We start from the raw sequence: 26080 nt of genomic DNA, 5'->3' as shown, positions 1-26080 counted from the left end.
CTGTTAGCGTCTTTGAAAATCGAATACATCGAGAAATAAGTGAAATAAGTACTTACCACTGGTCACAAAAAATTTTTCCGCTAATAACTATCCTCCCCACCCAACAGTTGAGCAAGTGGGGGGGAGGGAAATTATAAATAAAATAAAAAGTAAGACTTACTAGGACCTTAATAATTGTTAATTCCCTGAACAGTTGAGTTTACGTTAAGAAAGCGGTGTGTGGCCACAATTAAAACCAAAAAAAAAAGAAAAAAAAAACCGAGGACCAAGAACTCAGGCTTAGACTTGTTTTATTAACCCCCAGAGATAAGATACATTTCTAAACAGCCAACATTTCAGTCAGTGTTCCTCTCTCTCCGTTTTTACAAAAAAATGATAACAGCTCCAATGGATAAGCTGCAAAAAAAAAAAAAAAAAGTAAAAATTTTAAACAATTTTACCAAACAATTACAGGGAATAAAATATCATTATGCTCCCATATCAAGCAGACTGACACATGTCACTCAAACTGAAAAGTTGATGGCAGTAAAAGATTTTATGAAATGCTGCCAAGTTTACAAACTGTCTCCAGGTATGCTACGTGGAGATGCAGAACTTGCGAGTAATTCATTAAAGTGAAAATTAGTCAGCTGGGTTGCGAGTACATGGTCTTAATTAAAACACTCCACATTTCATAGATCAGCACTCAAGGGGGTAGGTACAATATAACAACACTGTGTGTGCTTAGAGAAAGAAAAAAAGTAATTCAATTCAATCAAGGTTTAAGTCAGTAAAGCTACTCACAAAACAATTAATGTAAACTCAATATAATGGATATTCTTCATAAGGTCAGCTCAGCATTACAATGTTTTTTCTTGATTTGGCCTAGTACTCCACAAATTTAGATATGTAATTAAAGCACATATTTAATACATTTTGGTTTCACCATGTAGAAATTACAGGGCCTATCAGGGCACCATAAAGTTTGGAGAAAAAAAAAAAAAAGGCTTCACAGGTGTTCCTGATTAGTATTGTGTTCAATTACTTCCTTATTGCGGGCATAAGAGTGTGTTCAGTATTCAATCTTGATTTTAGGCTTGTGATTGCTTTTGGAGTCTGTTACTGGTGTTTGTCAACATTTGGATCAGGGTTGTGCCAAGGCATGAAAGTCAAGGAAGTCATTATAAGGCTGAGAGAAAAAGAAAAAAAGTCAAGAGACATTGGCCAAACCTTAGGCTTACCAAAATCAACCGCTAGGAAAATAGTTAAGAATAAAAATAAAAAGAGCACCGATAAGCTCAGTAATCGCAAAGGGCCTGGTAGGCTAAGGAAGACCTCTACAGCTGATAACCGAAGAATGCTCACCCACAGTGAACACCCGTCCAACAGATCAGAAACCCTCTTCAGGAGGGCAGGCATGGATGTGTTAGTGCCTACTGCCCCCGGAAGACTTAGGAAAACTGCAGGAAATGTGACAAAGTACTAAAAATACTTTCATTTATAAAGCATTAATATGTCCCAAACATTCTGATGCCATGAAATAGGGGGACCATTTATGAAAAGGGCTGTAATTTTTCTACAGGGTGAAATTACGTGAAGTGTATAAAATACTCTTAAATAAAAGCTGAGAATGTGCACCTTAATCACATGTCTATCGCTTCATTACAAATCTAAAATTATGGAGTACAGAGCCAAATAAAATAATAATAATAATTTTGTCTGTATCTATAAAAAATATAATACCGTGTCACCTAACTAATTTCTTAGTTTCATGTTATCTATTCAGATAACTTTTATCTTGACAAGAGGGAAGTACTCTTTACAATCAAATAAACATATTGAATGAATATCAGAAATAACAAAAAAGGAGTTTATCCAGAACATCGTTTCGTCTCTCTCCTCATAGTCATTAAAATAATCACACAGATTGGTTTTTAAAGACATCATCAGTGCTCGCTGTGTTGGTTTTCCAGCCTGATGCATCCAGAGGGGCTTATTGCATATGCTACAGTACCCTAAAGGAGACCCTGGATCTAACACAATAGCACGATACGATACGTTTCACCCAGCCGGGTACCCCGAGGCCTCTCAGGCCGGCGACTCTAAGGAGCACGCGTCCGAGGGTGGCGCGGGACAGGAAGCAGGAAGTGATGTTTAGCCGGTCTGAAGTAGATAGAACGTGGCCACGGCCAGAAGAGCGCCACACACTGGCACCATGAGGAACTTCCTGTACTTCTGCCAGGCGCTCTCCTCAGCCTCCACCTCCGCGGTGCGGCGCCCTTTCTTACGACGGCCCTTCTGCCTCTTCTCAAAGGCCTCCAGCTCCGCCTGCACCGCAAACACACACACACACGCACAGAGACACACACACACACACACACACACAAACACAGAGACACAACACCACACGAGCACACCAACGCCAACCACAAGACACACGACACACCGCACACCCGCACACACAAGCACACGAACCACACACACACACGACACACACGAGACACACCACAGAGACACCACACACACACACAACGGCACACAAGCACCCAGAGACAACACACACGACACACACAGACAACAAACACACGCACAAACACAGAGACACACACACCACGCACACACAAGCACCAACACAGAGACACACACACACACGCACAGACACGCACACACTTAACAGCTTCCATTGCCTGCTCTGTCCCTCCTGCCCTCCTGCCCTCCTCCTATACCCCTCTAGAAGGACCCGTCTGACCAACTCCACCTCCTTCACCACCTCCCTCCTCCTCCCTTCCCCTCCCTCACAGTGTGGAATGCTAGTTAATTTCATTTGATAAAAACACAAAGTGAAGTGTTTGGGGAAAGGCACTGGCAGGGGAGCTGCTAAATTAGAAGGCAGGGAACTCGCGTGATAATGCCGATTGGTGGAGGTTTACACAACCCACCGAGTCACGAAAACTCAGCAAGGCTCAAGTTCAACTATTCCACTTTCATTTCAGATTTATTTCAAAAAATGAAATAAATGGAAATGAAATAATGGAGGCATTCCAATTGGTTAAGAAAACATTTTTAAAGTATACTTTAGTTTTCCGTTTCAGACATTATTATTATTATTATATTATTATTACAGTGATTATTATGCTGAAACGCTGCTTCTGAAGAACCGAATGGCAGTTTTACAGTTAGGGATGGCTTCACAGTGGTTAGAGTTGGGCACGTTACAGCATTCTGTAGCACTAGCCTCCAAACAGCTGGATGGCGCCTTGAGAGGGATTTCTGTGTCAGCGAAACGAGCAGAGGGATCAGTTCAGTCAGGGGAACCGCTTCAGAAAGCCCCAGCAGCTCCCTGCCACGCCGCTGCTTCCACAAACAGGCACGGGAAAGAAAACTGTGTATCCTTTTACCGATTCCCACCGAGGAAGGAGGGGAAAAAAAACACACATCTGGCATTCCCTGAAAGCACGGGTCACTCACAGCCACTGCTACCAATGCGGCCTGCTGGCCTGCCCACAGGGCCAAAGCAACAGGCCCAGTACTACTTTTAAAACAAGTTTCAGTCGACAGAACCTGCGGTGGAATCTGGCGATGTGGACTTATTGGCTGGGATCGACCGGGTATGAAAACTACGGTCAGCGCGACAGGCCAATATGACAACGCAACAGGACCCTGCCAGAGGGGTCAGGCGTTTGAGGCAACACTGATGTCGTAAATCAAGGGAAAACGTCACGCGAAACTCAATAGATCTGCGGCCTCATGCACTTTGCTCTATAATAAAGCAAGCCGAAATATTTCGTTATACAAATAAAGACATCGGTACCCTCCAACTTCTTCCGTTAATGTGGAAACTTGGTTGCTGTGTACTTTTGTGCTATAATGATGAATACTGTAACACATTTATATACTTGCTTACTGTAAAAGTAGAGATGCTGAAATTATATATTTATATACATCATACAATAGACTCTATATATGTTTCCTTAGGTGATAATAATAAGGTTTTCTTACAAATATACTGACAGTTTTGCCATGATTAATCTGAATTTCAAAAGGGAGAAATCTGTCTACTTAATCTGAACATAAACAGTCGGTCCGCAATTAGGGCTGTGGGTATGACAGATCCTGCATACCACAGGCTTAAAGCGGATTGAACACTCAAACACGACAGCAGCAACGCAAGCGCTTGCGTGCACCGAATTTTCCATGAGCATTTTCTTTCCACCGCGCAGTTAAAGTGGACAGTACTTAAAAAAAAAAATAAAAAAAGGAAATAGCCTTCTCCGAGTTTGTTCTGTGTAACACTGAGGAGGGACAGGAGATTTTAGTCACAGACGTGAAACTCACTTGCTGCTTCTTCCGCTCTTCCTCAAGCAAGGCCTTTTCTTCAGCTTCTTTTATCTGTCGAGAAAACATCGTTTTTTTTTTTTTTTTTTAAATCGTGGAAACGTTAAGACGAGCAGCCTCTCGGCCTATCACAGCCTCCGGGCCTATCAGAGCCTCTCGGGCCTATCAGAGCCTCCGGGCCTGTCAGAGCCTCCGGGCCTATCAGAGCCTCCGGGCCTGTCAGAGCCTCCGGGCCTATCAGAGCCTCCGGGCCTGTCAGAGCCTCTCGGCCTATCAGAGCCTCCGGGCCTATCAGAGCCTCCGGGCCTGTCAGAGCCTCTCGGCCTATCAGAGCCTCCGGGCCTACCAGAGCCTCTCGGCCTATCAGAGCCTCCGGGCCTGTCAGAGCCTCCGGGCCTATCAGAGCCTCCGGGCCTGTCAGAGCCTCCGGGCCTATCAGAGCCTCCGGGCCTGTCAGAGCCTCTGGGCCTATCAGAGCCTCCGGGCCTATCAGAGCCTCTCGGCCTATCAGAGCCTCCGGGCCTGTCAGAGCCTCCGGGCCTGTCAGAGCCTCCGGGCCTATCAGAGCCTCCGGGCCTGTGGTAGAGTAAAGCCTGACAGCGTCTCGCGCCTCTTCTCTCACAGGGCGATAAACAAACGAGGCCGGGCAGCTTCGTTAACATCGCGGCTCCTCGTTGAGTCTCGGAGCAGCAGAGTAATCACGTGTAACGAAGTTAACGAAGCCCGTCGAGCTCGTTGCCCTCACACGTCCGAGCCCACCGCCAGGCGGCGAACCCGTGAGCCACAGGAGAGCTCGCGCTTCTAACCCCAGCCAATCAGAGACCGGCATCAGCGACACGTGCACACGCAGGTGAACAGGTTTACCTCCAACGCCTTTTTCTGCAGCTCTCTGCACACCTCGTCGCACGCGACCGACGGCTGGTCCTGGCGCACCTTCGAGCACGGGTACTCCTACGGGAAACGCACAGGCGGAGAAACGTCAGACGCTTACGCACGCAGAGCGACCCTGGCCAGCCATCCTGCAGGTACGTACGGAAGACTGCAGGTATGTACGTACAGAAAACCGCAGGTACGTACGGAAGCCCGCAGGTACGTACGGAAGACCGCAGGTACGTACGGAAGCCCGCAGGTACGTACGGAAGACCGCAGGTACGTACGGAAGACCGCAGGTACGTACGGAATCCCACAGGTACGTACGGAAGCCCGCAGGTACGTACGGAAGCCCGCAGGTACGTACGGAAGCCCGCAGGTACGTACGGAAGCCCGCAGGTATGTACGGAAGCCCTTAGGCCTCAGGCGGGGATTCCACAGCTGTCTCAAGATCAAGTGTGTGTGTGCACGTTATAACAGAGCTTTTTCCCACTTACCCTCTGGCTCCCTTCACGAGTCACTACATTAGGACAGCATTTCCTGCGGGGGACTGAACTGATCTGGGGTCACTTAATCACATGGTGTTCACCTTATTATGTGATAAACCATTTACCAGAAAAAATAAACACAAAAAGCAGTAGTGCCACCAAATAAAAAGCGAAACATAACTGGATACCTTTTTAATACGCTTGCACGGGCATTTCAGCTTGACCTTCTGGTTGCAGGTCTCCACACAGTCACCTGGGTGACATATCTCCCGGCAACGGTGGCCACAGGAGAGCTGAAAGGTAAGAGAATAACATGCAAGGTGGAGATTTAACACCAAGTTCCCCTCGCCCCCCACATTTAATACAAAGGGCATGCCGCTTCTGTGGAGAGGACATGAGCAGAACACTGTTGCCAATATCCAATCAGCACTGGCTTTAGTGATACCACATGATACCACTGCTTACACTGGCATGACTGCCAACCTTGATTACAGAAGGGAGCAAATTAAAGGGCTCATTTCAAATGGTTCTGCACTGGAGAACCAAACCAATACTGAAAAACATGCACATCAGGTATGCTTTAGCAGCTGGATGCAGAGTAAAGTAATACAGACAACCAATCACATTACAGAAAAGAAAAAACAAAAGGGGGGGGGGGGGATCTGGAGAAAATCTGGTGCCATGTGTTTGGAATCAGACGCAAGAGTTGATCTGAGTTACTGTGGCACAACAGCCCATTGTACTCACCAGAGAAAAATCACAACTCTACTTTCTCTGAAGCTGCTCACATCTTGCAGCCATGAGGGCAAACATGACTGGAGCCTTGCTTCCCGTAATATTCATTTTATCTGATCTTACATGTTGTGTGCGATACTTTTCAGGAACTATTAACCACCGCTGGTCTTAATGACTTAAGTGAGCGAAATGGACCTAAATTATCGAGAATTCGGGGACAGGATTCTTTTTACTGTGTGTGAGAGTGAATGTGCATGTGTGTATGTGAGTGTGTGTGCATGTGCACGCGTGTGTTTGTGTGAGAGTGTATGTGTGCGTGTTTGTGCATGTGAGAGTGTGTGTGTGAGAGTGTGTGCATGTCTGTGTGTGTGTGTGTGTGTTTGGGCTCTTGATTAATCCAACACTACCCTGCTTCCTCTCTTCATGGATCCACATTTTTACTGTGTAATTTAAAAGTATTTAGTTTTGACAAAGGAACACACTCCAGTCCAGAACTGTGGCAGTGGAATTAATGACCAGCATACAGTCAGATTACCTGGCACTATCAGCACACTGACACTGTAAGACGGGACAGTGTGTGAAATGAATGCGAGCCAATTAGAACAGACAGATGAATGTACTGCATTTCCTTCACTTCATTATACATTTGGCAATTTCAAATTATACTGTGCACAGTGGAATACCTTCCAAGAATCTTCCAGGATAATAATATTTAGTGGGAACCTCGTCTACAGAAGGAAGTAACAGAAAGGGGTCTGATGGGGAGACAGCTGAACCTTCATTTTCCTTACACAGGTCGGGGGGGGGGGGCACTGAAACATGTCCCGTGAGAACGGTGGGAACGTAAGGAAATATGTGCTGACTGGGGTCTGGAAACAGGCATCATAAATAGACCAGCGCAACGAGTTCAGACCCCCCCCCCTCACCCCTACAAACCTGCTTGGGACACTGGTTATTACAGGAGCCCAGGAGTCTCCTGGAGTCTTCATCAGTCGTGGTCAACTTCCTGAAGACAGAGAGGACAAACGAGGACAGCGTCAGGCGCAACGCGGTGCTCATGTTTTATTCAGGAGATGTTTCACCACACAGACACCGTTCTGGCTCAGCCAAACACCCACACCGCCGTCCCCACAGAAACACCTCCAGAGATCTGCATATTAACGCTGCCCGTGTGGAAAACACTGAGCTGCGCAAACAGGCCCCCGGGACGCGTTCCACACACTGAGCGCTCTCTCACAAAACCCCAAAACCAGCGAAAGCAGCGGCACGTCTAGCAGTGTGTGGTGCTGGGTCGTGTAGGACGCTGGGTTGTGTGCAGCGCTTGGTTGTGTAATGTGCAGGGTTGTGTGTAGGGTGCTAGGCAGTGTGTGGGGCTCTGGGTCGCATGGGGTGCTGGGTTGTGTGCGGCACTGGGTTGGGTGTGTGGCGCTGGGCCGTGCTGGGTTGTGTGTGGGCCGCTGGGTCATGCACAGGCTGCGCTGGGTTGTGTGCGGAGCTGGGCCATGTGTGGGGCGCTGGGTTGTGTGTGGCCCTGGGCCGTGCTGGGTTGCGTGTGGGCCGCTGGGTTGCGTGGGTGGTGCTCGGACTCACAGGCACTCGATGAACAGGGTGGTGATTTTGCAGTGGCATTTGAGCCGGACCATCTGGGTGCAGGGCGGGCAGGCCGCAGGGTGGCAGGGCAGGGGGCACGGGTGCGGGCATCCCGAGGGGCGGGGGCGCGCGCAGCCCTCCTCACACCGCGGGCACTCCTTCCCCGCCTGCGGAGGAGGAGGAGGAGGAGAGAGAGAGCATGACCACCGGAAGACTGACACAGAGCAGTCACAGCGGAGACAGGAGGCCAGGCAGCTCCCAGAATGCACCGCAACCAACAATAACGTCACGCGTATAAGGGCCCAGCATTTAAGCACTGAACACGTTTAACGGAAGCAATTTCATCCACGTTTACAAAACCAGGGTTCCGTTAGTTTGGATTTATGCGCCGTTTGCTTTTCTGGTGTGGCTCACGTTTTATGCTCAAGCTTTTCTCACTGCTATACTCTGTGCTGGCCGGGGAAAAGTTCCGCCCCTCGAAACAGAGCAATTTACCCTCTCAAGCGTCCCTGTCTCTCTCGTGTCCCGCTCTGAAACCTGGTCAGCCTAGGGAAACTTTTGATTATGCCCGACACATAGCTGGCATTCGACCTGACTGGAATATCAGGTGATGGCAGCTCGAGACCCGAACGAGAGACTGGAGCATTCTGTTCCGTTCTGGGGGGGGGGGGGGGTGTTCGTCATGGTTAAGGGGTGGGGGGGTGTTCCTGATGGTTAAGGGGCGGGGGTTGGGGTTCCTGATGATTACGAGCCGGATGCGTGCGATTCCAGTTCCATGATGACCAGAGTTAATCTCGGCGCCCCAAATCCGGTCCTTCCGCTCGCCGATGTCCGGCGGTCCAATCACGGTCGAGACGCTTGCGATCTCGCCACCTAGCTGCCTCCGGTGGGGCCGGGGGGGGCGAGCTGTAATTTCAGAAGGTGTGGGGGCACGGCCGGACCCCCCCCCCCGTCCTGCCGCACTGCTCGGACAGAACCACGTGGTGGGTGTAATGTCTTTCCCTCCTGGAACACCATCTCACAGGAATATTCCACAGTGTCTTTTTCCACTCGATGGGTGGGGGGGGGGACACTGTCATGCAATGAAATGCCAAAATAGCTCTACAGGTAACAACCACCAAACAGACTCCAGTCAGAACTGAGCGTTGTGTTCATGTGTTCTCTCTGACTGGCTTGGTGACTGGTTAAGTGACAGAAAATTATTCCATTTTCTCTTCATTGATGACTGAGTCGCAAGGCAACATTCGAAGATTCTATACATATATACACGTGTGTGTGTGTGTGTCTGTGTGTGCGTGTGTGAAAAATGTAACTCTCCAGTCATTACGTTACCTGGCTTGGTAACCGGGAAACATCAGCGTAAGTGATGACAGTCCTTTTTTAAGCGCAACGTCGGAGGTGTTTTTCCAACAGGTCCCCTGACGGGGTCACATTTTCTCATAATCAGAGAACGTCTCTGTAAGCACTGCCACCCACTCCTGAGCTCTGATACGGCAGAGCTAGCACCGCACCGGCGATACGGCACGGCTCGATAGGGCTCGGCTCGGACGTGTTGGGCGAAGGCGACGCCGCAGACGAGGCGGGGCCGCTGGATAAGACGGGGCCAGGCCCCGATAAAACATGGCGTCCCCTCCTGACACGTTCTAAATCGGGGAGGCGAGGCCTGCGTTGGGTCTGGAGCTATTTGAGCGGAGTTATTTCCTCAGCAACCTCGTGTTTGTGTCAGAGAGACAAACCCCTGTCCCCCCCCCCCACCCCAGGAGACGACGGGGGGGACGCAGGGGCGAACCCGTCGAGCCGCAGCGGACCCCGCCAGCGCTGAAAACTTCAGCACAACGAAGACGATCAGATCGGCGGGGAGGCCGCGGAGGCTAGCAATACGGTTTCTGAAACCAGACTGCGCACCGATTCAAAACACACGACTTTTCAAAACCAATAAAACAGCCCCAAATGTGACGTGAACAGAACAGGGACTGGGAGCAAGCTACGAAACTGGAATAAACAAGCATATTTTTTCTTTTACATAAAGTGCATAATGTTCTTGGTTCTCCAGATTAAAGACAGACGTCTGTAGAGGCACATTGTCTTAATTCCCCCTTTGTTAGAAGGGGACTGAAACTGAGGGAGGCCCATAGGGCTGACGCCATGGCAACGACGGGGTTATTCGGGCGTGGGACGCTACCTGCTGCGGGTCGCCCGCCCCGTCGGGCGGGGTGACTCTGTGGCACTGGCGGCTGCAGGCGTGGTTCCCGCAGGCCAGGGGCCGCCCGCACGGCCTGCCGCAGGAGAAGGGCCCGCGAGCGTGACACGGGACAGGGGACACCTGCAACAGAACCGCGAGCGTGAGGGACACACACACACACACCTGCAACAGAACCCTGAGCGTGAGGGGGGGGGACACCTGCAACAGAACCGTGAGGGGGGCAACAGAACCGTGAGCGTGAGGGGGGGGGCAACAGAACCGTGAGCGTGAGGGGGGGCAACAGAACCATGAGTGTGAGGGGGGCACCTGCACAAACCGTGGCGTGGGGGGGGACACACACCTGCAACTCAAGGGCAACTGTGAGCGCACATGCACATGCACACGCACACACAAATGCACACACACATACACACAGACACTCACACACACACACACACCAGACACTCACACTCCCACACACACGACACACACAGACACACACACATCCACTCACACAGACACAGACACACACACACACGGACACAGACAAGGACACCCTGGCGCAGCACTGAAAGCACACACACACAGGGAGAGCTGTGCTGGATTTGCTGTGTGTGGTTATGACTCCTTATGACAGTGGTTCACACAGCCTGTGTAAACAGGTTGAGACAGAGGACGCTGCGCCTTCCCAGGCCATCAGAGAGAGACAGAGGACATGGAAGGTGAGCGAGTCCACAACGCTGGATCATTCTACAACGTCCCTGGCAACTGCTTACCGACTTAAACCCAAAGGCCTTTAAAAGAGCAACGACAAAAAAAGTTCATTTTTCCATGTCGGACGGCAGCTTTTACCGAAATTTGACAGTGTTTTCTTTTTTTTAACAGCGCTATCAACCTTCAGCAACAGGCAGCAGGGGCATTAGACCTTCCATTCCAGGGATGCTGCACTCTGGCCAATCACGCGCTGCCATTGGGAACAGGGGCATGTGACAGGTTAAACAGTAGCAGTCAGGGGGCCTCCAGTGGCGCAGCCCATAGAGCGCTTTCCTCATGCTCGTTGCGAGCCGCGATGTCTGCGGTTCGAGTCCGATCGCCGACCTTTGTCACACATCTCTCCCTCTCTCGCCTCCTAGCTCTTCCTGTCTCTCTGCACCATCCTGTCTAATAAAGCTGAAAAAAGCTCCCAGAAAAAAAAAAAAGTATCAGTCAGTCACATACTGTCCTTCCCACAAAAAAGGGGCTGGTGGCAGCCCTTCTGTGTCCGACTAATTAAGCCTTCAGTGAAGTAAAACAAGCCCCCATCGTTCTTTATTAACTTCTGAATGTTTGAACCTTGCACTGACCCCGCCCAGATGCTGAAAACTGGGACACAGCTGCTGTGGGAAAGTTTCTAGCTGACGCACATTAAGTGCGCGTACGTGCTGAAGAAGCACTAAGGGGTTTTCATGCCCAAAAGAAAACACCACTTCTAATTCAATCCTTCAGGTCGCCCTGACGAGAGAGCACTTAATGTTCTGCAGAGTCTTCATGCCGATCCTGTTTGCTCTGTCGTCTTGGATACCAAGATGGATTTGATGGAGTTTAATGGATAATTCTTATATATCCATAAAACTATAAAAATGGTTGGCTGGACCAGGCAGAAGAAACCAATCTGGGTCTACTCATGAGGGTAGAAACGTATCACATCAGGATAATGCTTTCTACAGTGCTGCATTCTAGCCCGTAACTACAAACCCTCAAATGCAGACTGTTATGCATAGCTGGCAACACATCACTGACAGACGGGTTCAAGTTCCATGCCAATCTATTGCCACTTGTTTGACAGAACAGACAGTTAATCTGAGCTAAATGCCGATAATCAAGAGGTGAGACCCAGGAAGCCAGTTAAACCCTTTTCCACCTCCTGGATATGCAAGAGGCTCGATGTTCGATAGAAGTGACTCATCTTCAGTAGATTTCCTCTGATCTGCTCCAAGCGTGGGGATTAGTGACACGGTGCCATAGGAGGACTGGAGGGCCAACCTGGAGGAGCACCATTCCCAAGAATCCCCATTTTCTGCTTCCCCTTTTACTGAGGTCCCATGTGCTTACAATTAAAATGCACGTATCAAAGCAAAAGATTCAAAACTGACCAAAACACAAGGCACTTCTGCAGCCCAACTCCGTCCCCTGGAGATGACATTTCAGATTCGGAACAAAAAAAAAAAAAAATGAATCTAAACTGCTCGTTGATGAAAAGCCTGAAAGGCGGGCGGTGACCTTTCTCTTATCGGAGGCACGCGCAGCAGACCTCGCTCGCTATCTCCGCCGCTGCATTGTGGCGCTGTCGGCGGGCCGTGGCGAGGGCGAGGGACGGCTCGCGGCCCCTCGGCGAACCGGCGGCGTGGGGATCTTATCGCCGCGCTCCCCTTTGACTCCTCATCACCACGCGCTGCCGCTGCCGCCGCCGCACTTCAGCCCGGACGCTTTACCCAGCGCCGCACGAGGCTAAGCACGCTATGCAGTGTCCCCACCTACATTTTAGGGTTTATCAATCAACATCACTGCATGTTCAGCACGGGCTATCAAAAGAGCGAAGGCAAGGTCAGCTACGGCAGCATTAGTTTGGCCAAAAACAAACTCGGACCTCAAACACTTCCACCGTCTTTGGAAACTTTTCCCAAGAAAATGGGCAATCTGTAGTTGAAAGCCTTCAATAAACAGCATGGGGGTAACAGCATTCCGAAGGTTCAACTTGATGAGACTCTCCTGCCAACTAGCCTTACAGTACGCCCCTCTGAAAACAAGTTATGTGTACGAAGCGCGTACGATTAGACTTACTAGGTAAAAAAAAGAGAAGGAAAACGGCCTTCTGAACATTAATACATGGAATGTTTACAGCAAAAGCTGGAACATGTTAAAAAAAAGAAGAAGAAAAAAAAACAGACATTAAACATGTACATTTACGCTACGACAGCCAGGTTTAATTACAGATATCCGGAGGAGAAAAAGACGAGAGAAGAGCACAGTTTATTGAATTATCTTTAAACAGTCTGGCAGACAGACTACTTTTACAGCTTCAGCTAGCGAGCGAGTGAGCGAGCGAGTGAGTGAGAGAGAGAAAGAGGGTGAGGGAAAGAAAGCGATGGACATTCCAGAGGGATAAGGCAAACCTGGCCGTCCGCTGAGCGCATGCTACATCGTGCTAACGATACACCACACGGCCAGGCGTTACAGAGCCTGCTTATGATTACATCTGCAGAGCGCAAGACAATCGCTGCTTTTGTCTTGTAGTTCAAAGACTTGCTTTTTCTTTCTAAGTCATCTAAAAAGACACTACACGCGTATTAAAGCCTGCACGTGAAAAAGTACGCTCACAAAAACAATGTGAACGATTCTCCAACGTCAGCGGCTGAATCTGACGGACTGTGAATGTTTGACATTTACAGAGATCTTTGTATGGTTCCACGCATCAGCGACTTCCCTCAAAGCTGCACCTAAAGAAGCTGTGTTTACATTAGACCCGCAGTGCAGCCCCGTGTGCGGACCGGGTCTGAAGGAGGCCCTGTTAAATGGTCCATGTGCTGCCCTGTGCTGCCCTGTGCTGCCCTGTGGTTAGGATTGTTTTGACAGTGCTGACTGGATGGCTCTCGCACACACACGCACGCACACACACTCTCTCTCTCTCTCTCTCTCACACACACACACACTCTCGCACGTACACGCACGTACACACACATACTCTCTCTCTCTCTCTCACGCGCACACACTCTCGCAAACACACAGGCACGCACGCACACACGTGCACACACACACACACACACACACACACACACACACACACACACACACACACACACACACACACACGTCCTCGGACTCACCTCGTGTTTCCCAAGACAGGCCCTGTGGAGAGAAAACACAAAGGCTGCTTTAGCTCACGGCAGGGGGCATTTCTGCACAGCCCACACAAGGAGCGCACACACACACACACACACACACAGATACACACACACAGAAGCGCAAACATGAACGCACGCACACACACAAATGCACATGCGCACACATGCGCATGTACACGTGCACGCGCGCACACACACAAAAAATAAATAAAACAAAACGGAAGACTCTACTGATGAGTAAGACAGCAATGCATATGACAGCCCACACAGTGAGAGGAATCACACTGAGGTCCTGGCAACACCTTAACATAAACGCCTAATCAAAACAGCCATTGTGCTCTCTGTATAAAAAGCTGGAGTGGTCTTTATTTGTGTTATTCGTGACTTCACAAGTGAGACGTGGGATGCCGTGTTTTGATTCGCCTTTCTCCTCTCCAGTGAAACGGCGCTTTCTCCCTCCCCCCCCCGATGGCGGGTGTAGCGGTCAGAACCGAAGCCAGGACTCCATCTGCTCTACGCCGCCCCCGCCAGAAATGTCACCTCTCCTGCGGTGACTTTTTAAGGTGGAGCTTATCGCACGACGGTAATGAGAGCCCCCGGTAATCTCGCTGCTCGCGCTGAGAAACACCGCCAACGCGCACCGGGACAGAGTCGAGAGCGCTGCACCGAATCCTCACAGCTTGAGCAAGGTAGAGGGACGGGACAGCAGCTCGTCTTCTTCTAAAATGTCTCCTGAATTTCCCTCCCTGCAGTCAGGCCCAAAATAGTGCTGCTCACCCAAAAGGACCTGAACTGGGAACTGAGATGACAAAGCTGTTTTTGCAGCAGATAATGTTCTTTCCACTGCCATGCACGGCTGTAAAATTAAACACCTGCACCTCAGTAGTTCCAGTAGTAGTTGTGGCGTGTGGTGAACACATTTAAATTTCCATATTTGCATGTTAATGTAATGGCAGCATTAATGTGTTCGCTCTACAGGCTGCAGGCCTAGAAAGCAAGGGACGTGCTAACGGCTAACGCAGAGGCTGCCCTGTGAAAGGGGATACAGGTGAGGTGGGGGGGGGGGTCACTCACGTGGGTATGGGCACCAGGCAGGGGGGGCAGGGAAGGGCTTTGCAGACGAAGGCCGGCTCTGACGGCTGCTCCCATGGACCCGCGAGCTGGGCCTAAAACAGAGGCAGCGTGAGCTCACTGTACACTATGACATCACCAGCATGAGCTCACTCTATACCGTATGACATCGCCGGCCAACCAGAGGTCACTCTACACCGCATGACATCACTATGACACATCAACACTGCCTGTGCTGACGGTAAAGCAGAGCTCTAGCAACTCAATTCCATTTGTTTAGCGCTTTTCACTGTGGAAGCCAAGACCAAAAGAACATGATGTTTCCGAATGAGTGTGGAAGATTATGAGAAGAGATGATTTGTACACACGACAATAATGTTTAACCAACACATTCCGTAATCATGTGACTGATGCAAAAACAAAAACATCTGAACTAAAGAGTTGAAAATACAGGAAAATTGTGCTGACGATTGTTTAGAAGAAACTGGACTATGTACCCTGTTTTTAAACTTGTTTTTTACCCATTTGACCAGTTTGCATGACCCTGCGCATTTGACTGCATACTAAAAGGTATTTTTTCCTGCTTGGCAGAGTGCCAGCTGATCTCCTTTGGGGATTGTACCTCTCTATGTTGCACAAATAAACATTGTGGATTTAGAAACTACCCTAAACTCAGTGTTCATTCAGCAGGACATTACAAAGGGCTTTGGCACAAAGCAGCTCTACAGAGATCAGGGACTGAACCCCCCCTAGAGCAGCCCTGGGGTGACAGGGGGCAGGGGAAATCTCCCAGGCTGGTAACAGGAAGAAACCCAGAGCAGAACCTGACTCAGAGGGGAGGGGCTTTCTGCTGCTGGCTGGTACCGGTTAATTGGGAAAAGGCTGGTTACATAATAAAAGTATAATCAAGAGGAAAATGACACATGAAAGTCAAATAAAAGCAGAGCAGGGTGCAGTCAGCACACACTCAGTGGAAACAGGCGCACCTCGCCTTCAACTCTGACCACTTCAGGTACTCAAATTCTATTGGCTGAGAGAAGTTAAGAGTCACACGCGTTTGGGGTTAACCCAACGGGAACGTGGCCAGCGGCCCTCAGGACAGGCGGGTAACGCGTGCGGTCTGTGCGTGCGACACCGCGACCCCGCCCCTCCCCTTACCCTGTCGGCCGTCTTCACCATGACCTCGTCGTGGCAGGGGGCGGGGCAGGCGTGCCCGCAGGCGCCCAGGGCGCGCTGGCAGGGCAGGCGGCAGGGCGGGCAGGCCCCGGGGTGGCAGCGGTGCCCCTCGCGGACGGGGTGGTGACACGTGGGCGGCGTCCTGTGCGGGAACGAGAGGCAGAGAGGCGTTCTGAGGACACGCCGGTTACCGCGGCGACCGGGACGGGGCGCGCGACCTTCAGGAGCCAGCATCCCCCCCCCCCACAGCAGCACAGTACCCCCCCCCCCCCCCCCCCCCCCAGCAGCACGGGCACTCCCCCGCCCGCCGCCGCGCCTCGCGTGATGAACGATGAACCCGTAAAGATGGGGCGATAAATCACACCGTCACTCGGGACATTTTAAGGGCGGCCTGTCTCCCCCACAGCGCTGCCCTTGGGACGCGCGCCGGCCCACAATGCCTCTAATTATCCGCCGGATTCCGCGGCTGAGGGCACGGCAACCTTCATGGAACGACTGCTCCTCTTCCTCATTAAGCCAGCAGCACTGGATTCCCTAAAAATCGATGCACAGTGAATTTCTTTCTTATTGTCTTGTTTTGCTTAAAAAACGTATTATTCTTATTCGGGCTACACGAGGTCGGGGCGGTACGGGGGTGTGTCGGTACGGGGGTCAGGTGGTATGCAGGTCGGGCCCGTGCCGGGCCGGAGCCTCACCTGCACAGCTCCTTGCAGCGGGGGGGCTTGGTGCTCCTCTCTCGCCCGCACGGCACCATCAGGGCCGTGGAGCCGCACTGGCACTTCACCTCCACCGTCTCCGGGCACGGGTAGCAGCTGCCTGTCAAAGCAAACCAATCAGCATCTGAGGAGCGAGGTCACAAAGGCCTGATTGGAATGCTCTCAACTGAACATTCCAATGATGATGTCACAATCACTGCCGGCGACAGAGCAGGGGAGTTCTGGAACACTGACTCAGAATTATGAAAAAAAAACCTTACAAGAAAATCTACTCCTCAAAGGGTTAATAAACCTGTCAATCAAAGCTCATTCCAGGTACACTCGACCATATGAACCCAAAGTAACCCAAAGTAACCCAAACACAATGCGAATAAACAAAGTTGGCTGTAGGGTCACCTATCACACCATCAGAAATAACCCTCAAAACTGAGCTAGTTATTCAAGTGTGTATCCATTTTCCCCTTTAAATGTATTCATTTTTATTTCATTGAAATGTTCAGGACAAAGGTGATTTCACCAATATCCCTACAATCAATAACCCTTTAAATATTGCCACCAAATTCAGAGAAACATAATGTGGAAGATTATAACCCAGGAAACATCAATGTTAATATCAAATATTAATGTACAAGTGGCATTTTGTTAGCTGGGAACAAAACATTTCTTTAACAGTTTGCCCTTTTACACATCTACAGCCCTGACAGAGAAGAGAATGGGCCCCGTGGTCCTCCATCCTAACAATTAACAATCCTTTTCATTTTGCCAGAGAAGCCATCTAGTTCAGGCAAGCACAGCAAAAGGTCAATAAATTAAATATCACATGAAATATAAATGAGCCAGTCCTATTCATACTTTTCCCTTTATCTGCAAACTGAATATTCATCACGACTCTGGGAAGCAATCCATTATTTACGGTTTTTGTCCGAGAAGCAACAGCAAACCAAAACACCGCAGATAGGAATCGGCGTTGTCTAGACGGGTCTCAATGTCCGACCCCCGGACTTCTATCTTTTCAAAGAAAGGATCCAGAACAATCAAGACATGTGATGCCTATCTTAAAAAAACAGAGAACCTTTATTCTTATACTTTAATACAGGGCCGTCCATGTCTTCATGTTAACCAGCACGAGAGTGGAACACTAGCCTCACTTCCGCGCTGAAACCGTCTGGCCCAAATCCCGCGCAATCCGCCGCTAACTGTGCCAGATTAGCGCTCTCTGCCAGCTGGCCCTCTCGGGGCGGGACGGGGGCCTTCCGCCGGCCTTCAGCAGGACCGGCGAACGAGGACAGAGGTTGGCGTCCCGGGGCGACAGAGCCGAAGCTCTGGGGGGCGTGGCCGTCTCTTGACCTATCAGCTTCCGGCGCTTTCTGGGCCGCCGTTCAAACCAGCAGGTGGGGGCCCGTCGGGACGGGGACGGGCCAGAGCCAAACCCCCCAAAAAAACCCCCAAAAAAACCAGTCCCTGAAGTGTGACAATGCACACTGCAGGAAGCATGTCTGATGCAGCCGCCATCTTACCCTGGTGACAGACAGAAGTGCATGCCCAACACACCCGCCATCTTACCCTGGTGACAGACAGACGGGCACACCCGCCATCTTACCCTGGTGACAGACAGACGGGCACACCCGCCATCTTACCCTGGTGACAGACAGACGGGCACTTGTGGTTCCTGCAGCCCAGGGTTCGTCCGCAGTTGAGGTCACATGGGGGGCAGTTCCCGGGGCAGCACTGCAGAACACAAACACAGTGAGTGCACTCACACCCACACGCCCCTGCTCAATCACTTCCCAGGTTCAGGCGGCACTGTAAATCAGAGAAGCTGCATTTAATTAGCCGGAAAAGCCTACAGACACAAGGCCTGAGAGAACAGCCTCTATGTGAACAGACAAGCCTGTTTAATAATAATAATAATAATTGTACACACAGGCAGATGATCAGGGGTTGACATAAGTGGTGTGTAAATACACATGCACAACAAAAAGATTAGAACGTGCTGCAATTTCACGTCATAACGAAAAGCCCACCAAAAAATAGCCACATAATCCATGTATATATCCAGATATTTACTGAAGCAGTTCAGTCAACAGGACGCCAGCAAACACCCTGTTTACCAAAGCGGCACAGACCCAGCTTCTGAAGGCTGCAGACACAGTGCCCCAACTGGGAATCAAACCTGCAACCCCACAGCTGCTAAGCTGATTTCCTCTGCACTGCCACCCCTCAGTGCCGGGCGCTTCCCAGAGAAAGGCACAGTCATGCCACACTGCCACCCCTCAGCGCCGGGCACAGTCGGGCACCACCCTGCGCGCTCACCTTCCTCTTGCACTGGTGGCGCTGGCAGCCGCGGGTCTTGGCGCACTTGGACTCGCAGAGGTACTCCCTGTGGCACGGCATGCGCCTGGTGTACCTCCCGCAGCGGCACTGCTTCTCCACCTCCTGCGCGGGGAAAGCGTGCACATTTACGGCATTAAGCACATCAACCGCATTTACTGCATCAACCGCATAAACTACATTAACCACATCAACCGCATTTACTGCGTCAACCGCATAAACTACATTAACCACATAAACGGCATGAACTACATTAACAACGACAACAACAAAAACCTGACTCCAGAGGAAGACATGCAATGCATCATCAGCATCAGTGCATTTCTTTAGAGAGGTAGTCCTGTAAAGTGCCATACAAGAAGAAGGGGACTCAAAATCACGTAGCGAAGCAGAACCGCAAACACAAACTTTCACAAACAACACCAGAGAAAACTGTCCAGTGTTTTACACTCAGGTGTTTGACGGCTGTATACAAACAGACGATATTAACAGCTCAGTTTTTGAAGGTTCGAGGAGCAAACAGCCATTCCAGTGTAAGCTCTAAGAAACTATTTACAGTATGCTCTCAGTGCTTTTCAAACATTTCCACATACAGTGAAGACCGAGGCCAAATGGATACTCAGGTTGTTTACAGGTTTATTACAATTTAACAACAGTTTGAGATCTGAGAACAGCATCCCTGTAATTAAATATACAATGAAACACACAGTCCTGAGGCAGGCATCTTGATGGTGGCGATTATTTGACTGTAACTTAGCCTCTCCAGCTCTAGGGGTTTTTATGACCCTATTAAACGCACTCTAAGTCCAGCTGGCTGAAAGCATCCATCCAATGAGTAACTTGTAAAATATAAGTCTTAAGAAAAAAAAAGGCTGGTGTAAAAAGCAGGCGCTCAGGGATATTGCACCACCTAGTGGTTATAGATAAAAGTGCACTGTATAACTGCTGCGAAGCAGAGATGCATGCTCCATGTGGAGGAATGAGGGGGAGGAAAAAGGTATAAAATAAATCACTACCCTCAAACAATGAGGGTGAATGAACAACCAGAGGGTCACTGTTTACCTTAAGAGCAGATTGTTAATGAACAAAATGTTTTTTAACGCGGTTTCAAAACTTTTTCAGCCTGTGGACCCGCAAGGCTGAGTCTCAAAGTCTCAGGGACCGCCACACATCGCCAGGGCAACAACACCGTGCGTTTAATTACGACTGACTGCAAGTGCTGGGGACCGGCGGCCATGATGCTATTAGGGACCGGCAGCCATGATGTTATTAGGGACCGGCGGCCATGATGCTATTAGGGACCGGCACCGGTCCACAGACCAGCGTTTGGGACCCACGGCTCTAACAGAAATCGGTCGATCAGAAAGTTTTTTTTTTTTTTTTTCTCACCTGTCTGCAGGTCTCGCACGCCCCCCGGTGGCAGCGCATGGAACAGGTGTGGAGCCCGCAGTCCAGGTCTCTGTCGCAGGTGTCGCCGCACGTCGGCACTTCCTCCGTGCAGGGCAGCGAGCACTCTAAACGCAGCGGGGTCACAGACAGGGGTCAGATACAGGGGTCACAGGCAAGGTCACACGCAGGGGTCACAGGCAAGGTCACACGCAGAATCAGGGTCACACGCAGGATCAGGGTCACACGCAGGGGTCACAGGCAGGGTCACACGCAGGGGTCACAGGCAAGGTCACACGCAGGGTCACACTCAAGGTCACACTCAAGGTCACACGCCTGCCCTCACTGTTACTCTCATTTCTTAAACACCAGACTATCCTGATACGACTCACTCCGAGAAAGAGCGCCATCCTCATTCAATCATGACGCATGAAGGGAACAGCTGGTGTTTACACCACACCTTTTGGGTCATGGGAAAGACTTTTAAAATGGTGTCGCTGAGTCTTTCAAAAAAGCACCTGAAATGAAGGCGGATGAAAACTGAATAACAAGCTACAAGAGTTTAATGATATCATGCCTGCAGCGTAAGAGTGAAGGAAATAGTGAAATAGCAAAATAAAGCAGCAAGGCATTTCAGAGGGAGGAAAATGTCCCAGAATGCTTAGCACTTACTGCATTTCCCACAGGGGCAGGCCCGGTTTCCGGAGCGAGGACACTCCCCACAGCGTCCGGAGTGGCACACCTGCTCACAGGTGTGGTTTCCACACGCTAGGGGTCTCCCACACACCTGGAGAGAAACGCGGGGGGGGGGGGCAGGTGAGTTTCTCAACGGCGCAGTTGGAGAGAGAACAAATATCACTACTGCTGTGATATAACTGGCATATGTACCTCCCACGAAAAAGCGTTTCTTACCAAGACTTCAGGTTCCCTAAAGGTCAACCATGCAGCCTGATCAGGGTCCTGAATGTGTACTAATACCAAAACAAAACAGCTATGAGATACGCACACATAGTCAGCGTTTGTGTGCTGCTGTTTGTTTCAGGTAATTATTCTGTCATTTTAATCTGTCGGAAACCTGGTGAGGCCACTAAATTAACAGAGAGACTGTCAACAGTTCAGCAAACATGGTGGAGATGCGAAGAGAGAAGGAGAGGTTGGGCACGGGGGGGGTGTTGGTGGGGGTGTGTGTTACCTGTTGGCAGTGCCAGACAGGACTGGCACACAGTCTCTCAGACACCTCCCCGCCACAGACACAGCGCTGAATACTGATCCTGGGGCACGGATCACAGTCACCTGAGGACAGGGGGAGGGGGGGGGGGGCAGAGGGAGGGAGGAGGAGAGGAAGAGAGAGCGGGAGAGACAAGGGGGAGGGGGAGGGGGAGGGGGAGGAGAGAGGGAGGGACGGAGGAAGAGAGGGAGAGAGAGACACAGGGAGAAAGTGAGAGAGAGAGATAAATAGCTTGTTAAATAGCACACCCGAGACTGCATCCCCATCAGGTGAAATACAGAAAGGCAATTATTAAATATCAAAGTGTTCTGTTCCAGCCTGAATCCTATCAGACTGACTAAGCAGTCCATTCTGTTGTTATTTTTCCTTATGTATACTCTGAGACATGCATGTCAGGGACAATTACAGTAATGCACAGAAAATGCCTAGTGTAAATGGAACTTATCTTACACTCCCACAGAAGTCCCTGTGTGCAACTGGAACACTCAGTGCTGCATCTAACATGTTAACCAGGAGAGTCTGCTGCCCGGACACACATAGCAGAAGAGTTCATTGCTCTCTGTGATAGGAGTACCAGGACAGGTCCACATTCTGACACGTGTAACAGTACAGTTCAGTATTCTGACTCCACCGTGTGCCACGTGGCCCAGCTCACCTGCATGGCAGGAGTCCTGGCAGGGGTGCTGCCCGCAGGGGAGCACTCTGCCACAGCGCTGCTGGCACGACCAGGCCTTGGCACTGCATCGTCGTGGCACTGGCGTGGCCTTCTTACACAGACACGTGACGGACACCATCTTAGGGCAGGGCGGGCAAGGGCCTAACGCACAGGGGAGAGAGAGAGAGAGAGAGAGAGATACACTTAATGCAGGTACAGGCCTACGGGCCGGCTGGTCCATGCGTGGGGCCAAGAGCTCTGCTCGAGAGCCAACTCATAAGCACAGGATCACAAATAAACATCTACATAAACTGAATCTGAGCGGTCAAACTGCATAAGCAATAGGTGTAGCACACAGCATGATCCAACACCCAGGTTTTTAATGCACATGATCTGAGGTTTTTCCCCACCCACACACACACACACGCATGCCAATCATTGATGGTTACCTGGGTGACAGAGCAGCAGGCACCTGTGGCCGCAGGCCGGCTTGTAATCCCGGTCGCACACCTGGCCGCAGGAGTGAGGCAGCAGCCAGGGGTCGAAGGGCGGGTCCTGCACCTTCCCGCAGTAGCAGTAGTAGCGCCTGGGCGTCTGCTGAGGCTTGTACTCACAGCGGCACTTTGGGCTGGCCACAGGGAGGGGAACAAAGGGTTAAACACAGCTGGTCTTCAGTAACGCAGCGTGCGCCATTTTACACGTTCGTCTGCAAGGAGACCGGGGGGGGGGGGGGTCTCACCATGGCCACGGGTGCTCCTTCGTCCCGAAGTCCTCGTCCGTTACCGAGGAAACGAGGAAAACGCTGTCCTTGGCCCACTTCTGAATGCAGGAGATGTGGAAGATGCAGTAGCATCCCGAGCAGCTCCACACCTACGGGAGTGAAGACATTACGTGATTACCAGGGGAAAAAAAAAACCAACAGCAGAATCACACCTGTGTCAAATAAAACACATCAGATGTGCTGAACATCTGGGGGTTCCGGTTCCTTCCGTGCGTAAAGCCTGGTGTAAACACTTTTGGCGGTTTGGATGGCGTACCGCCTGATTCCTCTTCACTGAGGCGATGCAGATGAGACAGGTGATGGCGCCGGACTGAAAGGCCTCGTTCAGGTACTGCCGGGTGCGCTCCAAGTCCGTCGCGTCTCCGCCTGAGAACGAACCACACGCAAAATACAGCCCACTGACAGCAACTTCACCGTCGGCGAAAACAACAGCTCGCTCGCTCACTGGAGCCCCAGAAACATGAGCCCAGCCGCACCTGTCTGATGGGTGTAGGAGGTGAACGTGGAGGCTACAATCTTCACGCGCTTTCCATTCTGCTCTTCGTCCGCCTCTTCGTCGTCTTCATCCGAGGAAGAGAACTGGCTGTCGGCAAGCCTCTGGGCCTTCGCCTGATTTGCCTTCCGGATCTCCTCGAACTTGGACTGATTGGACAGCTCTGTCGGATAAATAAGATTTGGCGCATGAGATTGGCAGGCATCAGAACATTCTAGAGACTTTTCTGAAGTTAAATAAGACCAGAATCCTTGACCTCTCTTTGGTGGGGGTTCTGGTCCTCTCGGTGAGGTCACTCCTCTCCCAATCTGTGGGCAGGGACCACTGTCCAATCTGACGGGCTGCTGGGCACCCCTCTCTCTCTGGGACCTGTTGGCATCAGCGTCCGGTTGGGTTTGGCCCCTACCCCGAACCCGGCCCCTCCCTTTGCCTTGCTGACGCCAGGCTGGCTCCATAACTGCGCCTGCACATATCAGAGAAAAGCATGAACACGATTAGTGTTCATCAGCGTCCCCTCCTACGTGTTGGTTAGAAAGAGTCTACTGATGTACTGTACGGTCACGTTTTAACATTTTTAAGTAGATTTAGTTACTCTCAAATGACAGAAGCATACTATATGAAGAGGAGTGCGTTTCACCTTCAAATGTCAAGCTAATATAGACAGTGCCTTTCCAACTTCTGCAAAAACACTAGTGCTGTAACCCAATGCCACTGCAGGAATGTGTCTCCCTCGATTTGAAAAATAATTTGCTACCTCTTGATTAGCTAGCTAATACGTGCAAAATCTAACTGCATACTGCGTCGGGCAAGATTGTACTAAAATGTAAAAAAATCTAATTAATACACAAATTACCCTGGGATTATTGGGGGATCAATACCTATTACTATTTGGTCTTGACTGTCAGCCAAGACAAGGTTTACTTTTTCGTCAACCCCAAACTCACAAATTAGAAGTTATAGCAGACCAACTGGTTAACCATACAGTTGTGGTGGCTAGCAAACGTCAGTATTGCTAAACGTTAATTTAGTGCAAGCTATCTCAGAACACAGGCTGTAGCTAAAAAAAACTGTGCGATTAATAGGCCAATTTGTGTAGCTAGTTAGTAACGGCAGCCCGTTTGCTAGCAAAACATTACTGCATGAAATAACGTTAATTTAATATCTCATCGAGCACTAGTCTCTATACTTTGTTCAGCTAGCTAGCTAGTCTAGCTAGTATACTTTATTTTAGCCTGCTTCAACAGCTGACCGGTTGTGATTTACAGTAGCTGACATTACAGTAGTAGCTACTGTCAACTGAAGAGATAATTTATTAGCTTCCAGGTAGTTAAGTAAGTAGCCAAGCAAGCAATACAGTAAGCCAACCTGCCTATTAACTAACGTTAGCCTGCTAACTGGACTAACATTTGGACTGCAAGCTAACGTTAGCTAGCTAGCAAACGCTAGGTTATTAATACAAGCTCGTCTGCAAGCATAGCAGATGATGGCCAAATTAACAGTGTTCAAACTTAGCCAATATCATATATCGTGACTTGTCGAAATTGTCACTTCGTCCTGGAGGATGGCATCATTCAATATTACCGCAAATTATTTACAAATTCAAATTCCCATTCAAGAAAATACGTACCAGACTTTTTTACTATACACTCATCGGGGAACCTTCTTTTGCCATGCGCAGACTTCAAATGCGGAAAATGAATCCTGGGATTAGAAGTCCTTACAGCAAGTCCTGTACTGTGAAAATCATATACTGAAAACTACAACTCCCGATGTACACAGGTCCACACACCTGCAACGTGTCAGACTCTGGAACGTTTCTGCAAAGAACGCTTCGTAACCAGCCAATGCTCAAATCAAATGTGTCTCCGTAGCTAGTATGTTATGGGGGTGCTATTGACTCATAAATAAATACATTGTATGGAACTTCCATAAATAAATTTTAGATTCAGAAATATATTGGGTCACAAATAAATATAATTTCTTCGTAAATAAATTTAACTTGTTCACAAATAAATGCAGCTGGTTCACAAATAAATGTGTCTGGTTCATCAAAATGTTTTTGCACTCTCAAACGACCCCTACCGATCCCTACCGATAAATGACTCAGTGAGCATTTTGGTTTGATGTGGATTAATTGAGGAATTATGTAATCAATGAACTGTTTTTCTTTTCTTCACAAAGTT

At 49.9% G+C, this 26080-nt stretch overlaps 1 protein-coding gene across 3 annotated transcripts; it reads right to left on the bottom strand.

The window, feature by feature from the left end:
- Positions 1-273: 273 nt before the first annotated feature.
- nfxl1 (nuclear transcription factor, X-box binding-like 1) lies at positions 274-25603 on the bottom strand. Of its 3 annotated transcripts, none has more exons than XM_064345201.1 (24): positions 25525-25603; positions 24154-24360; positions 23881-24060; positions 23661-23770; positions 23363-23493; positions 23073-23251; positions 22624-22785; positions 21933-22033; positions 21413-21527; positions 20744-20868; positions 19337-19459; positions 18661-18751; positions 17003-17123; positions 16290-16449; positions 15135-15226; positions 14043-14064; positions 10180-10320; positions 7998-8164; positions 7344-7413; positions 5861-5965; positions 5179-5265; positions 4315-4368; positions 2102-2307; positions 274-2037 (listed from the first exon to the last, which is right to left on the bottom strand). In XM_064345201.1, exons 2-23 carry the CDS (start codon positions 24350-24352, stop codon positions 2134-2136), a joined length of 2709 nt encoding a protein of 902 aa, XP_064201271.1. In that variant the 5' UTR covers positions 24353-24360; positions 25525-25603; the 3' UTR covers positions 274-2037; positions 2102-2133. The 3 variants fall into 3 exon arrangements, with proteins under 3 accessions (XP_064201271.1, XP_064201272.1, XP_064201273.1); XM_064345202.1 differs by having other exon boundaries at positions 274-2052; positions 2117-2307; XM_064345203.1 differs by having other exon boundaries at positions 274-2307; positions 25525-25601.
- Positions 25604-26080: the final 477 nt, after the last annotated feature.

The sequence above is a fragment of the Anguilla rostrata genome, chromosome 7 (assembly GCF_018555375.3).
Source record: "Anguilla rostrata isolate EN2019 chromosome 7, ASM1855537v3, whole genome shotgun sequence".
NCBI lineage: Eukaryota > Metazoa > Chordata > Actinopteri > Anguilliformes > Anguillidae > Anguilla > Anguilla rostrata.
The sequence above is the reverse complement of the archived record's forward strand: the minus strand, read 5'-3'. Positions and strand labels throughout refer to the sequence as shown.